This window comes from Paralichthys olivaceus, chromosome 18 (genome assembly GCF_024713975.1).
Source record: "Paralichthys olivaceus isolate ysfri-2021 chromosome 18, ASM2471397v2, whole genome shotgun sequence".
NCBI lineage: Eukaryota > Metazoa > Chordata > Actinopteri > Pleuronectiformes > Paralichthyidae > Paralichthys > Paralichthys olivaceus.
In genome coordinates, this window is record NC_091110.1 from 12757321 (window position 1) to 12772242 (window position 14922).

The 14922-nt window shown below is 38.6% G+C and overlaps 1 protein-coding gene across 2 annotated transcripts; it reads right to left on the reverse strand.

Annotated features, from left to right (window-relative positions):
• Nucleotides 1-5057: 5057 nt before the first annotated feature.
• Nucleotides 5058-13986, reverse strand: anxa4 (annexin A4). 2 transcript variants are annotated; one of them, XM_069513895.1, is made up of 13 exons: nucleotides 13841-13986; nucleotides 12195-12247; nucleotides 11326-11413; nucleotides 9959-10053; nucleotides 8989-9102; nucleotides 8604-8694; nucleotides 7723-7802; nucleotides 7331-7387; nucleotides 7153-7246; nucleotides 6811-6906; nucleotides 6324-6382; nucleotides 5910-6032; nucleotides 5058-5292 (listed from the first exon to the last, which is right to left on the reverse strand). In XM_069513895.1, exons 2-13 carry the CDS (start codon nucleotides 12201-12203, stop codon nucleotides 5236-5238), a joined length of 963 nt encoding a protein of 320 aa, XP_069369996.1. In that variant the 5' UTR covers nucleotides 12204-12247; nucleotides 13841-13986; the 3' UTR covers nucleotides 5058-5235. The 2 variants fall into 2 exon arrangements, with proteins under 2 accessions (XP_069369996.1, XP_069369997.1); XM_069513896.1 differs by having other exon boundaries at nucleotides 13769-13861.
• Between the last annotated feature and the right edge of the window lie 936 nt (nucleotides 13987-14922).

The following is a 14922-nucleotide window of genomic DNA, read 5'->3' on the forward strand; positions in this document are numbered from 1 at the left end:
CAGGTCTGACTTGTCAGTTCACAGATTGATCCTGGGGTGAAGACGATAAAGGAGATTATTGATTACTTGTTTGCTGTTGTATTCCCAGGTAGGCTCCCCAGATGACTGGTGAATTAAAACCACATTGAAGTGTTTTCAGATAGTGTGCAGTGTGCATTGATCATTGATCATTGTAATTCAGATCAGTAGACAAATGGTAAGTTTTAGTGGAACTAAAAATTCTTACCCCTTATGATAACTTATGTTAGGGCTTCTGTTTAAAAACCTTGTTCTCAATAAAATATTTTTAGACTGCATGTGATGGGGACAGCATGTAAAGCTTCTTGCTTAAGAAAAGCTTTTTAAAAATGTCTCATTTTTTACAGCATAATGCTCCAAACTCCCACATTGACAAATGAGTGCTCGCATTAATTCCACGGTCCACAAGCCCTCTCTGCGTAAAAGGTTTTAAAGTCTACAGTAATTCACAATATGTTCCTCAGAGTACAGGATACAAGTAATAACATAATTACCTTTTCATTGTAGATGCAGGATGAGTGATGGAAGTCAGGCCTGTTAAGTGGCATGAGCTATAAATAAACTTCACACACACTCAAGTCATCTGAGTTTTGCACAATGTGAACAAAATAGCCGGGTTTATTGTAGGCATACTTTTTCCATTTGGCCAATTTATGTGACACAAACAAAGCTTTCTTGAAGCAGCAAACTGCTTCAACTGCAAATGGTGAATGGACTGCTCTTACATGGTACCTTTTATAAAATCCTCCTTCACCCATTCACACACTCACACACCAGCAGCGGCTGAGCTGTCAAGGTGCTGGCCTCTCCATCGGAAGCAACGGAGGGATTCTTGCTGCAAAGCGTCGTGGAGTGATCAGGGGAGATGGCTGTGGGGCCAATTCATTTTCCAAGTTGACTTTTAAAAAACTGCACACAAATTTCATAGACTTCATTGTTTGCGCGTGATAATTTTCAATTTGACTTGAATCAAGAATAATGCGGGCATTCATTAAAATGACAAGAGGCGAGTTATTACATGTCTTTGGAGTAAAAATGCTAAAACCTGTTATTGTAGTTTAACTGGAAGAAACTGTGTGGGTGGTGGAGATGTGGCAGATTTAGATAAATAGGTTGATCAATTCTATCCAGGGGTTTTATTGTTAGGTTAACTCCCTCTATTGATTCATTATAGATGAATAATAAGTCATTTAAAGACATTTATTGTTGTTGAATATGGGTGGATAGGACATACAGCTGTTTCACACAGTCAAAATTTCAGAGGAAAAGTACGAGAGAGCTCAACACCCCCTCATAGAGATGGTGTGAGGTGACTCCCTTATGAGTCATGCGGTTATTTCAGAGAAAAGGTGATATGCATTCAACATGTTTTGTTGACTGACTCACGTCCTGATCTTTCTCATGCATTTAGAATGAAGGTCAAGGAATGTACAGAATTCAAGTCAGTACGTTATTGTGTGTGTGTGTGTGTGTGTGTGTGTGTGTGTGTGTGTGTGTGTGTGTGTGTGTGTGTGTGTGATTTTGACACAAATCTTTCTCTCTGCATTCTATGTGTATTTCCCAAAACCACATCCTTATGTTCAAGTAGTTACAGCTGAACTTTGGATTTCATTATGTCATAACAACAATGACTCTTTTTCCCAGAGCCTGCTCCATTATAATGTGAGTGTTATCAGCACTTAGCATTCTGTTAGTGAAGGACTGAATGTCTCCCTGTAGCTTGTCCTTCACTCTAATCTTTGAATACCTCACACACACTCTCTTTCTTTCTCCCCTCCTCTTTAATCCCCTGTGAAAAAACTATTTTCTTTCTATCTATTATGATTATTATCCATCTCACTCTGAGGATCAGACATTTTTAGCAGAACAAAATGCTGCTTTGTCTCTCTGCTGAACACTCTCAGAGAAACACACTGCAGATGTTTCTAGTGTAATTAAAAATAACCCTGAATAGGACAAAGAAATTCTGAGTGAGTTTAGCTGCGCTAATGAAGCTACATTTATCAAACAGATCACCCACCTGTTACCAAAAAAATAGATTTTTAAATTTTAATTTTTATTAGCACTTTCATTGAAGTGAAGCTGAAACTAGGTTGAAATATTCCTCTGAAGAACTTGCACCAATTGTAAGATTTCGTTTAAATGACAAGTCAGAGTCGCGATATCATTTGCACATTTCCTTCAGCTTCACCTGCAGTCTGACATGTACCCTGAACACAACACGACAGGAACACTGAGGCTGACGATTGACTGAGGAAACAGAAAACTTGTCTTGTTCGATGTTGCTTATGATCCCCTGTACCTTTTTCATAATCACTCTCTGTGATTTATTTCCCTCTGACTCTCACCACCTTCCCTTACTCTCTGCTGTCCGCTGTGATCAGAACAAAGGGCCGGTCCTCTGTCTGACACAATTGTTTGTTTGCCCTCCCCCGTGCACAAGGCCTATTTTACTACCTGAGTTTTCTCTTTGTGATCATGTTTCTGGCAGAGTCACTAGACTGTCCTCAGATGTCAGCAGTTAAATGAGAAGTAAAAAACAGTGAGTAATTAGAATGAGACAATCTAATCCTATTTTACTTGATGAAAATGTTTTATTTTTTCAGCAGGAAAGACAATCTTTTTCTTTTTTCTTAAATAAAAATGGCTGCAAAGTAGAGCTCATTCCTCCGCCAAGGCCCAACAGTCCCCTTGATTTCAATCTAGCTGCATCAGATTTCACACATTCAGAGATAACAGTTCTCTAAATGTGTTTCTTGATAAATTGTTACCTGGGAAAACAGTGCACATGTTGGAAAGAGCACTTGATGAAAATATAACCTATTTGGCGAAATCAGGCAAAATGAAATAAGTCGCACTGACAACAAAACTCCAGGAAGTCGGTACTCCTAAAAAACAGTCCCAGTAAACATTGTAAAGAAGAGAACGTTAGAACAACTCTTAAATCAAAGGAAACATATTTTACCATATTTTCATGATGATAAAACTTAAAATTGAGTTAGACTCAGAATGAAAAGCTATACTAACTTGGATTAGATTGTACACAATTCACATTCACCTATCCACAACAGTGCATGCAGACTGGAGGAGCCAGGAATCAAATCACTGACCTTCTGTTTAATGGACGACCCGCTCTACCTCCCGAGCCACAGTCTCCCACAATACATTTATAACGGAAATAATTGATTATATACAAATGTTCAGATAAGGTCAATATACCAAAACACTCAATCCTCACATGAGGAAAACAGGAAAGAGAACAGGCATAATATCAATAATATAGATGTCGATGCTTCTATCCTACAGGGAGCAACCATTTTAGACAGCTTCTTTGTTAATGCTGCATCATTATAACTTCACCGGGTTTGAGCTGAAGGTTTCATTTCCCTTGACTTGATGTTTTGATGTTTTAATGATGTTCTGTTCTCAGCTTGTGTCAAAAAACGTCACATATGTCATTCTGTTGAGTGTAAAGACTGGATCAGGACATGTGTGCCACTTCTGTTGCCATGGTAATATTGAAAGCGTTATTATGTTTATTCATGCATTTGGGGTTATTTATAAAACCGTGAAAAATGTATGTGAACAAACTGTCCCCCAGTTTTGTTCAGTATGCTCCTTGAGTTATAAACTGTGGCTGTCTTTATCTTTCACTGCCTTGTTTGTTATCTCCGCTCAGGCTTTTTTTTTTTTTTTTATGTCTACCAGTTATTTCATGCATGTCTTAAACCTCCGAACAATATAATATTTCCATTAAACATTGTATGAAACACTGAACAACTAAAGTATCATTATCACCTTATTTGGTCAACTGTGTGTGCACCTACAGGGAATTTTGGTCCTCAAGCTTGAATAGAAAAAGCAAAAAAAAAAAAAACTCAAACTAAAATTATAATTCAAATCATTCTAATGCAGGAAAGAAAAAATAATGGCGTCCTCTGTCTCTCTTGCCCATATATATAAAATCAACTGCTCATATATGTAAAATCAGCTGGTGCCCAGTACCTTCAAAACAAAAGCATACAAACTAACTCAAAATAACTAAAATAATAATTCCAAAGGTATAATTTTCAAACAAAACGGAAAGCTAAATTCAGAGACGTTTAATTATTTTAACAAAGTGCTCCAACAACCCATGTCAGAAAATGTGTACACTTGTAACTACATCTGTGCAATTAAGAAAAAAGATAAAACCCTCACACAAAACAAAAGATTGGGACAATGTCTCACCCTTTTCTGGTGTTTTTAGCAACTTCCCAAATAAATGAGACTCTCATTTATTCTCCCCAGAGGACGTAAACGGCTGCAGTGGTCTGATTCTCTAATATGTTGAACCATCAGTTTCATGAGGGAGCAGTGATGCTGTGTGAAGAGCCTGCGGGGCGTGCACTGCTGCAAAGCCTGAATCGGTTTTATATTAAAGTCAGTGTCGAACACAGGCACCGTTGATTAAAGGAGTCAGACTCACGGTGTCCAAGGACGGAAGATGAACTTGCTTAATGAAGTGAAACAAAATTACAGATGAGTCATGTTTTGGAGATGAATGAAAAACATGACATTGAGCTCTGAGCCATTCATCGACTCATCTGTCTCCTGCAGTGCTGAGCTCGCTGCTGCTGCAAACAAAACTTTCTGAGGAGCTATTTGGGTTCCACCAAGTGGTCACCTTGAGTAGCAGCTGCTGCACGTTATTTCCTGCTCTTTGATGGAGCTACGAGTTTGCATGAGCTATGGGACATCCTCCTTAACTTGATTACGTCCCACTTTACTGCCTCCCCCAAAATAATGCTCGCGTCCCGTTAATGTAATTGAGTCAAATGATGCAGGCCTGACTCAACAAATGAGGAATTGCAACCAATTAAGCAAATGGACTCGACAGAGCGGACACTGATTAAAATGTTGTTGTGTAACAAGAGAGGGAGCCAATAACATTCATCTTTTATGTTTTTAAAGATGTCAAACGTGTTTCTCTCTCTCTCTCACTCTAACTCAAACCATAAATTAACACACGATCAATTAGAAAAACACAGACGAGTGTAAAAGGTTACAAAACTTTGGTTTAATTGGTATTGCAATCAGCAAAGCAAGGCATTGTGGTCTATAGGTGAAATGTGAAGGCAGCTCAAGAAGAAAATATAGAGAAGTCATCAAGCAAAAAAAACTCATGAAGTCATCTGCAGAGTGAAGACGGAGCTTGATGATGCTGTGATGTTTCTGCTACTCGCCTCCGCACAGCTCCAGCAGGATTTTGCGGTAGTCGCCAGATGTGTCTCCCTGTACACGGTGAGAAAAGAGCTGTGAGACTTCAGAGGACTGGTGGTGGGAATAACAGCAACCATAGCCTGAAGCCAAAATTATGATGATCTCTGGGAGTCCGAACAATCTGGTCTTGACAGTATCCGGATCTTGTCTTTCTCGTATGAAGAGCGCAGCAGTGAGCGGTGGCAGCTGGCTAGAGCCTTCCAGAGCCAGGACATACATCACGTGCTTTTGTTTACAGCACAGCGACACCAGCCTCCATCTTCGTTGGAGCCTGCCATGTGTAAAGCATCCTGAGATATTTGTAATTCTATTTTGTGTCTGTCATGTGTTATAAATGTCAACGTGCCCCCTCGCTTGCTGTGATTTCTCTGCACAGTATCCCTCTGTGTTCTCACATGGGCCCACTCAGAGATTCTCCTGAGTTTTAGCCGGGAAACTCCGGAGAATATCTGCAGCAACTGACTCGGACATGTGCGTTTCACATACAGCCCCTCTCAGCTTTAGTCTCATCACGATAAAGCATCAAATAAACTTTGAGAGAATTGTATGTATCATTAAAACACAGCTGATGTATTGCAAACCCGTTTGCTGACTACCATACTTCCCCGCCCCTCGTATCCGGCGCTCACCTTGATGAAGGAGTGCAGAGTCTTGCCGTACATCTTCAGGAACTGAGCCTTAATGTCCAACATGTCAATCTCAGCCCTGGCGACCATAATTCTGATGAGGACACTGTCTGTGGTGCCCAGCCCCTGACAAGACAGAGAAACTATCTTTATACTGTGATAACATCAGTCTTTTATTATCTGCAGTGCACAGTAATTCTGTTTATTCATAACTCTGATTCCCTGTATATTCAATGATGCTGATAGAAGGAAGAATCACATTAATTAAATCATGTTGCATAATCTCAGGAAAAAAAGGATATACTATAATTTATCCTGATAGGTCTATTGTATTTTCTTATACATACATTAATTTATTGTATATTAATGGCTTCTAATTGCAGTATAGTCGCTTTATTACAAGCATGAAATATTTACCTTCATTGATTTGTATAATCGCTCTGCAAAGAACGCTGGTTTGTTCCTCATGCATTTCACTGCAAGGAAATAACAAACAAATCCCAGAACATTAGATGTAATAACTTCTAACAACAGTAACTTCAGGTGTGCTGTGTGAACTGAAATGTCTGTATCTTTAATTAATATGAAGGTTTATCAATTCCTTTTAGTTCCTCTTTCTCATCAAGAAATTACACTTCCTCTGTTGTGACATATTAGTTCTGGAATGTTCTCTCATTCCACATTAAGTCGCACTGCATTTTTTTAGTTAAGCTTTTAATTCAGCCTCACATTTCTCACATTTCTGTTCATTTGTTTTTATCTTGTGAATCTTTTGCTGCAGCATTTTTTCTCCATACTTTTGTCATTTCTCCTTGACCTGCACTTTGGCTCAACTTCTGTTGTTTTCATTGTGCTATTTAAATTAACCTGACTTGATTCTTTGTAGGGGGAAGGAGAAGCAGACCTATGGCCAGGAAGACGTCCTCCAGACAGCCAGACATCTCCCTCTTGATGCTGTCCTCAATGTCTCTTCCAGAAATCTTCTGATACTCCTCGAACACTGAGGGAGGAAGAACAGAGTTGAATTATTTAATGTCACTAAATTAAAGATTTAATCCATACGAGTCTCACTCTGATGGTTTTATTTTTTAACATAAAGGTTGTTTTGATAAAAAGTGTGTTCGCTCCAAAAACTCCCACAAGGGGTCAGTAAAATCCCCATGCTGTCCTGCATGATTTCAGTTGCCTCTTGAAGATAAGGAAGTATAATCACATGCATGCATTTGTCAATATGCAGTAAGAATACCTCGCATCAGATGGTTTCGGTTCCTCACACAAAGCACTGTGAGAAATTTCACCTCGTCTGTGCCCCATCGAGCCTCACCGGCCTCATAGATTTCCTGCAATCACAATCATTTAAAAATGAAAATCATACAGGATCATAAATTAAAGACACACTCTCATCTACAGCACTGATGCTTTACCTTGGCGTCTAGAACAGCCTGGGCCTCGTCCACTTTATCACCCTCATCCCGTCCTGCCTGCAACATAGAAAACACTGCAGCAATAAATAAGCAATAAAGTTTAATGATGCAGAACAGGCTGTTCTTCCCTCTTCCTTAAACAAACAGAGATTGAGACACGTTATCACCCCAAAAGTTCCTGTTGACACTTCACAATTCATCTTATGTGTTCAAATGAATTTTTAGAATCTTTTGAAAAGGTAATTTATATAATGTTGCTTGAGAAGAGGGAAAAATCTCTGTGTTCAATTCAAAATCAAATCAAATTTAATAAAATTTAAAATGTTCTGTGATGACGTGGCATTAAAACATCGGCCCAAACTGAGAGGGGTTGTATCCTGATGTTTGCTTACTGTGAGTAAAGAGACCAAGACTCTCTGGAACATTCCAGATGTGTCTCCACACACAACATCTTCCAGGTCTTTCCCATGTTCTGTCACAAACACACAGCACAATTAGAATCAAAAGCATGTAAAGCAATACCTGTTGAGTTTTGAGCAATGTGAGGCACCTGAACAGTTCTCTTAAACTTTGGCTCCATTAAAATGAATTAAAGGAGACATATTATGCACAAATTCAGGTTCACAGTTTTAGTGTTGGGTTATTACGTGGAAATGTTTTGCAAATCTGACGCATTGTGACGTCACGTATCAGAGGGGCGACTGACAGAGCGTTTCAGGAGTTTCAGAGTTTCTGTAGTGGAGAGGAGCTCCCTTTACTGCAGACTTTTTAAATCTGCATAACTTTACCATACATTAAAAAACTATAGCACACTAGAGGCAAAAAAGCCTCATATGTCTCCTTTAAAATCAAAACAATGAGCTGAAGGGAGATTAAAAAAAAACTTGATGCATATTAAAATAAAAATTATTACAGTTTGACTTTCTATATGATTAGTTAAAAGGATGAGGTTCCAATAATATTCATATATTGCCCGCTAACATTGTTATTATCAGTGAAAACATGTGCATGCAAAAACACTTTGAACATAATATGCCAACCATTGTCAGTGGAACAACACAAGAACAAATGAGAAAACAATAACCTGGAGCGTAGAGCACAGCAGTGGCACTAATGAATAATTTATCCCATCAACTGTTTTCTAATAATGCTTCATCACTGGTTCACAATATCAGATGTCATACTCAGCCTATAGGCTTCAGCCGACTCTGAGCTATATATATATAACGTGATCTGATGTCAGAGTTTCTATTTGCAGACATGACACTGTTACCTTTCTTGAAGAAGGCATTGATGGTTTTTATTTCAGAATTTGTCCTTGAAGCGAGAATATCGATGAGACAGGCCTCCTCTGTCCCAGCCCCCTGTGATGAAGTAATATGAACTCTGGTTAAAACACGATACAGTGGCGTGTTGCTTTTCACTGAATATACACAGCAGGTAATCTGTGTAATCAATAAACAGAGATATTTGCTGGGAGGATAAGGCTGGGAATATTCTATATTCGATATTATCCCCTCAGATGTGTTTTAGTAGACAATGGAGCGGCACAAAATAAAAAGAAGCTTAAGCTAGACAGACAATTCTTGATCATGGCCTTGAGAAAAATATTACCAGACTTCTCTTAAAGCAAGTACAAGTGGACAAGAAACCCTGACCTTCATCGCAGTTCTCAGCTCGTAGGCGTCGTACACAGGGCCCAGCATTAGCAGACCTAGGACCACAGTCCGGAAGTTCCCACTGAGCTCGGAGGACAGTTCCTCAGCCAGGTCCTGCAGGGTGGAGCAGGAACACATGGGTTAACACTCATTCTGAGGGCCTCAATGAAATCATCCAGAATGAAATGTGATTATCTTTGACAGTAAGAATCTTCATGAGCAGAATTTGTGGACATATCATATAGAATAGAGAGCTACGTCTTGTATGGGTTTAGTTGGGTTTAGTTTCAGTCTTTTTGAATAGAGAAGCTGTTCCACAAGAGCGGCCTATGTGACCACATGTGGGCGTCAGCTCGTGCAACATGACTCACTCTTTCTGACTGCGAGGTATTCCACTCGCTGTCCGTGCCTTTTCTCTGCTGTTCCCTGTGTGGAACTTTCAGATAACTTTAACAATCACTTAGCGGACACTGCCTCTCGAGCTGGTCATTAACTCTGTATTACATCAATACAATAAACATGCCATCCATCCTCCTCAGTTAACGTATTGATCCATAAAATAACGAAACAAAGAAACAGTAAATGGATGCATTGCCTCTGTGGGTTCCAGGTCCAGTTAGCCATTATTTCCCCTTCCCACAGATTACAAGGCTATCTCTGTCCTGCTCTTTTAGAACAGGTGATACTCATTTCTGCTTTAGGGTTAATGTTTACCTAACACATTATCAGTGCCGTGTTAGCGCAGTACAGCCCCACCTAAAGTGATGAGAGAGTGCATAATGGAATAAGAAGCTATGGGATAATAAATGCACTGCTGCTGCCAGGAGTCTGCTTCTCAGATTCTTCTTGTGTTCGGTCATTTCTTTTTCTTTCTCTGCTTCATGTACAGTAATTTATGACTTTTAAGAACTGTTTCATTCACAATTAGAAATAAGTCAGTCCCTCTGAGTACAACATTCAAAACTCTCACCTTCCCGACTGCTTGTTTGAAGGCCTCTTTGATGCGCTGCCGCTGGGCAATAGTACGGTGTGAGAGGACGTCGATGACTGCCATCTCATCAGTGCCTGCGAGAAATATCACAAAAGTCAAAACTTTGTTTGCTATCTATCTTTCTATTTAACATTTCTTAAAATTGTAAGCTTCACATATCCATTTATTTGCAGCATTGCAACCCCGGGGATGATCCTGACACACTGTTTGTTGGCATCGATGTAGAAACCATCTGTTTGCAATAGAGCTCAAACTAGAGTCAGGGGGAGAATATTATGCTTGTAAACCTAAACAGGATTAGAGTCCACACCACATAATGTGCTGCTAGAGAGAAAATGTGACTGAGACACGGAATGTTTGCTAGGATGTACCCAGAGTTGGGACTGATGTGATCCAATATCGTTATTGGGTGCTGATTCTGAGGTGATTCACTTGTCAGATCTTGATTCCATAGTCTGACATTTTTATGAATGTTAAATATATAATAATGCTTTTTTTTCCCATTGGAAAATGCTTCAGCAAAATGATTTCATTAGCAATTAGACAATTCTATAACGATTTCATTTAATTTCATTATATTTAATTTTTTCTGTATAGTTCAACAGTCGGAGGTAGGAAGGAGCTGAGGAGTCAGGAGCAAGATTCAATGTGTTGACATTGCACTGAACAGTATTTCTATATATGTGAACACATTAGTTTAAAAGCATGAAACATACAGTTTGTTTTATAGTTACACATAATATAGAATTTTATTTTCATGCCGAAATAATAATAAAAAAAACACATTAAAAAATCCTGCCTGAGTTGTCATGATTCATGAGTGAAAGGGTGAAAGCAGTTGCTACAGCATGTAACCTGCTTAAACTAGAGCTCAAATAAAATGCTTGAGAATACATTTAAATCAAATATGGTGTGGTTTACTGCAGCCTCACAAAAGAACAATGTGAATAATGATGGAGAAGTGCATATTCTGGTTTCCATATCAGATACAGGGGATGTCCAAGTTCAGGCATCTTAAGCGGATCAGAACTTAAAGTCTCACGATCTCATGTCTGGATTAATGTAACCTCCATTTAAGAGGTTAAAAGGAATCCTTACAGCACGATGTAGTGAGGAAAAAGTGAGAGGACACACTCGCTCACACAAAAATATGAACTCCAGAACAATTAAAGTTGCCATGACAACACTGAGCAACTCTGCATTTAGTCTCAACTTTCCTGGAAAGGAGAAGAGAAACTGAAAAAATCAGAGAATGATTATATTTTCCTCCTCTGGGGCTGAGGGCAGAGTAAGACATGTGTTTATGCATGATGGTTTCTTTCTGTGTGACGGGCCGGGTCACTCACCAGCTCCCTTCATGGCTCCTCTGAGCCTCTGGGCATCTGCTTCTGGGTCGAAACCAGATGCCTCAGTCACTGTTCCTCGGTTTCCAATCTGGTTGTAAATCATTTAAAATAGCATTGTTACAACCACGACAAATATAAACACACAAAGTCGCACTGAGAACTTCACACAGCGTCACTGTGGTGAATGAATGAAGCACAGTATGAGCAGAGTTTGACACTCAAAGGCTATTTTCACAACCATCTGTTAATGTTAGACACTTGCTTATATATGAGGCTTCCTGTTCTGAAAATTGTCTGATATGTAATTTTGAACTTTTCATTGAAGGAGAAAAATTGAATACAGATATATTTTTTGATGGCAAATAGATTTTTCTTTCTTCAGTTAGACAGAAGTGTTTTTAAGAATTTTAAATTGTTTATTTAATCAAAACAACTATTTTAGAAAAAATATGACTGAATGATTTCACCATTTTAAGAAGCATGTTTTGGTTTCATTCATACACATATTAGGAAAACAATCTCCACAACTACAGTTTGGTCATTTTAGTTAAAGTTTTAATGATCAAAAAGATCTCTAGCTTTAAGACCTTTGCATCAATAAATAGGTCAAACCCATTCATACCATGAGTAACATTTAGATGAAATGCAAACTTAAACATAACATTGATTTGAATTTTAGAGCATAATTTGAGTCTGTTTAAAGTCAAATAAACTAATATTTACAAGATATTATAATACTCAATAGCAAAGCAAGGCAACATAAAAGAGTCCATTGTCCAGTGCTGGATCTTTACTTATGCAACTAGTAAATGCAAATGCAGTTGGATACTGCGGAGCAGGTGGGAAAACAGTCCTGGGAACAGACTTACCGCAGCCATCGTAGAAAAAGGAGAGTGGGTTTCCAAAGTGGATGTGCAGAAAGCTAAAAACAAAACAAATAAAGAATGTCAGAGTATGTCCGCTGCTCAAGAGCATGTTAGAATAACACAGAGGGAACTGCCACATCGGGTTTAAGGGTAGTAAAGAGTCTCTGTTGTGAGATCGACCCTCATTAACCCCTGATCAATATTGCATGCACACATCTCAGTAGAGGGGGTTCCGTCGCACGTCTTCGGTCACAGGCTCCTTTGTGTTGAACCACGTCAGGAACTAATCTCATTAAGCTTGTGTTTGTGTGGACACACCTGTGATTACTCGGCAGGAGAGACAGTGGGTTTCCCTGCTGCTCACAGGGATCATATGTCGAAAGCCATTTAGTTAAAAACATATTGAGAAGACCTGGTTAGTTTAGTGGGTTAAAGGAAACGACTTCCTTTATTTTACACTTAAGATCAACTGAAAAATGATTTTTAATTAGACGAAAATAAGACTCCAATTCAGGAATTTGACAGTAGAGAGAAATATTTAAAAACAGCCACACGGCTGAGCAGTAACATATTGTCAATAATTATTGCAACACAATTTTCATCAATAACAAAATAATGACCAATATAATACTTGTGCTGAGTGCAGACTTATACATATACACATACACTTATAAAGTATACACTTGTCACTATGTATATAGAATTGTATTTGATTTTCTGATTCTTTTTAAAACTATTTTCATTTGAATTTTTTTTTATTTAAACGTTTTACTTTCTCCTTTTATTATTTGATATTTATTTTATTTTATTTTTTATAACAACTGAATCTATAAACCTGAAACGTTGCTCTTATTCCTCGGCTGACCTGTCCTCTTGTCCAGCACTGTTCATTGCACCTTTGACCTTGTGTTGACTTGCACATGACAAATAAAACTTGAACGAGCACAGTGAGGAGGTGCAACACATAATGGATCAACCTAAGATTTAGATATCTTTGTTATTGTCTTTTCACAAGTTTACAACCACAAACGTCAGTCTTTAAACTTATAAAACAAATAAAGATGTGACATTTATCTTGGTAATCATAAGTTGAACTGTTTCTTTGGGTCCACAGCTACACCTAGATGATCTATTGTGTAAATAGAGGGTGGATGATTTCACACACACACACAAACAGGCTGAATGGAGTGTGAAAACAAAGTGGATCCTGTAACTGAATCTTTTCAAATAAAGTGACAGCCTGTTGTAACTGAATGTGTACATTTCATATCCATTGCTCAGAGCTGTAAACTAGTTACACTCCACTCTACAGGTTTAATTCTCCGACTCCAAATGCTGCGATCATTCACCACATCCTACAATTTCGCAACAGTAGAGAAGTATGACTCTATATGTTACTAATGTGTCTGAAACAACTCGTATTGATCCAGAGATCATTTGAGATTATATAAAACACAAAGAAAACCGTGAATCAGGAAGCAGACAGCGTCTCCAGAGGGGTTAAACGAACTTGGCATAAAGTTAGAGGTGGGGGGGGGGCACACCCTATCGACACAGAGCAGCCGCCTCGCCCTCACCTCTGCTCCGCTGACGACGAACACGAACATGGAAACAACACGAGTGACCGAGGAGTGAGCAGGAGATCTTACCTGCCCTGAGGAGAGAGTGGTCAGGAGACGAGGAGGGAGACAGGGGCGCAGTTTATGAACAGGCGAGGCATGCAACCGGGGGGGGGGGGGGGGGCAGACCATGAAGGGGGCCCCCGAGGGCTGACAAACTTTATATTCCACAGCAGTGTCTCATGATGCGTTCAATGACTCCACCCCCCCTCTTCTCTTCGCAGTGACATGTCAGTAGGAAGCCTCCTTGTAGGGGCCCCATGTCATTCCTGCAGGAGCCACAGTTGTGTATGATCGCTGTTTGTGATGTCAACACTGATCAACACCTGATGGTCGATGCTTTAATTAAATATTTATTCACAGCAGCACGAGAATCACACACACATACACACACACACACACACACGCACACACTCATTTTTAAAAAACAGTTTAACTGAATGCTGTCATTAGCATTAACTAGTGGGAAGGACACTTGAATTTGAGTTATTAAGTTATTTATAATGTTTTATATATTTATATTATGCAAACTTAGGTCTGCAAATGTGAACACTGGCTCTTTTTCGGGTTTTATTGTGCTTTATATTTCTATTTTGTGAAGGTTTTAATGTTTAATTTGACCTTAATTTTATTTTGTCAATTAATTAATTAATTAATATGAATTAACTTTCCGTGTGCAGAAAGGTATAAAATAAGACTGGAAGCAAAGACACACACACAGTAATGAACAAATTTAATTCCACAATGGTGAAGATAACAGTATGATATCATAGAATAAAACATTTAAATAAGGTACCAACTAAGAAAACTTGACAACAAGGGATTTAAACAAAAAAGGGGTGTTAGGAAATTATAATAATATTTGTTATAGCTATTTATTATGTCAATGTTAACATATTTATTTATGTATTTGTATACAAACACTTTCTTATAAAAAAAATACAAAACAAGACCAATAGCAAATAAAAGGTAATCAAAATAAACTAATAAACTAAATCTAATCTAATGGTGGAGATAATATTATGATATATCATAGACTATACTAATGAGGTACCATTGAAGAAAACTGGTCAGAAAGGGAGCTAAACAAAAAGAAATGGGAGAGGGCCATG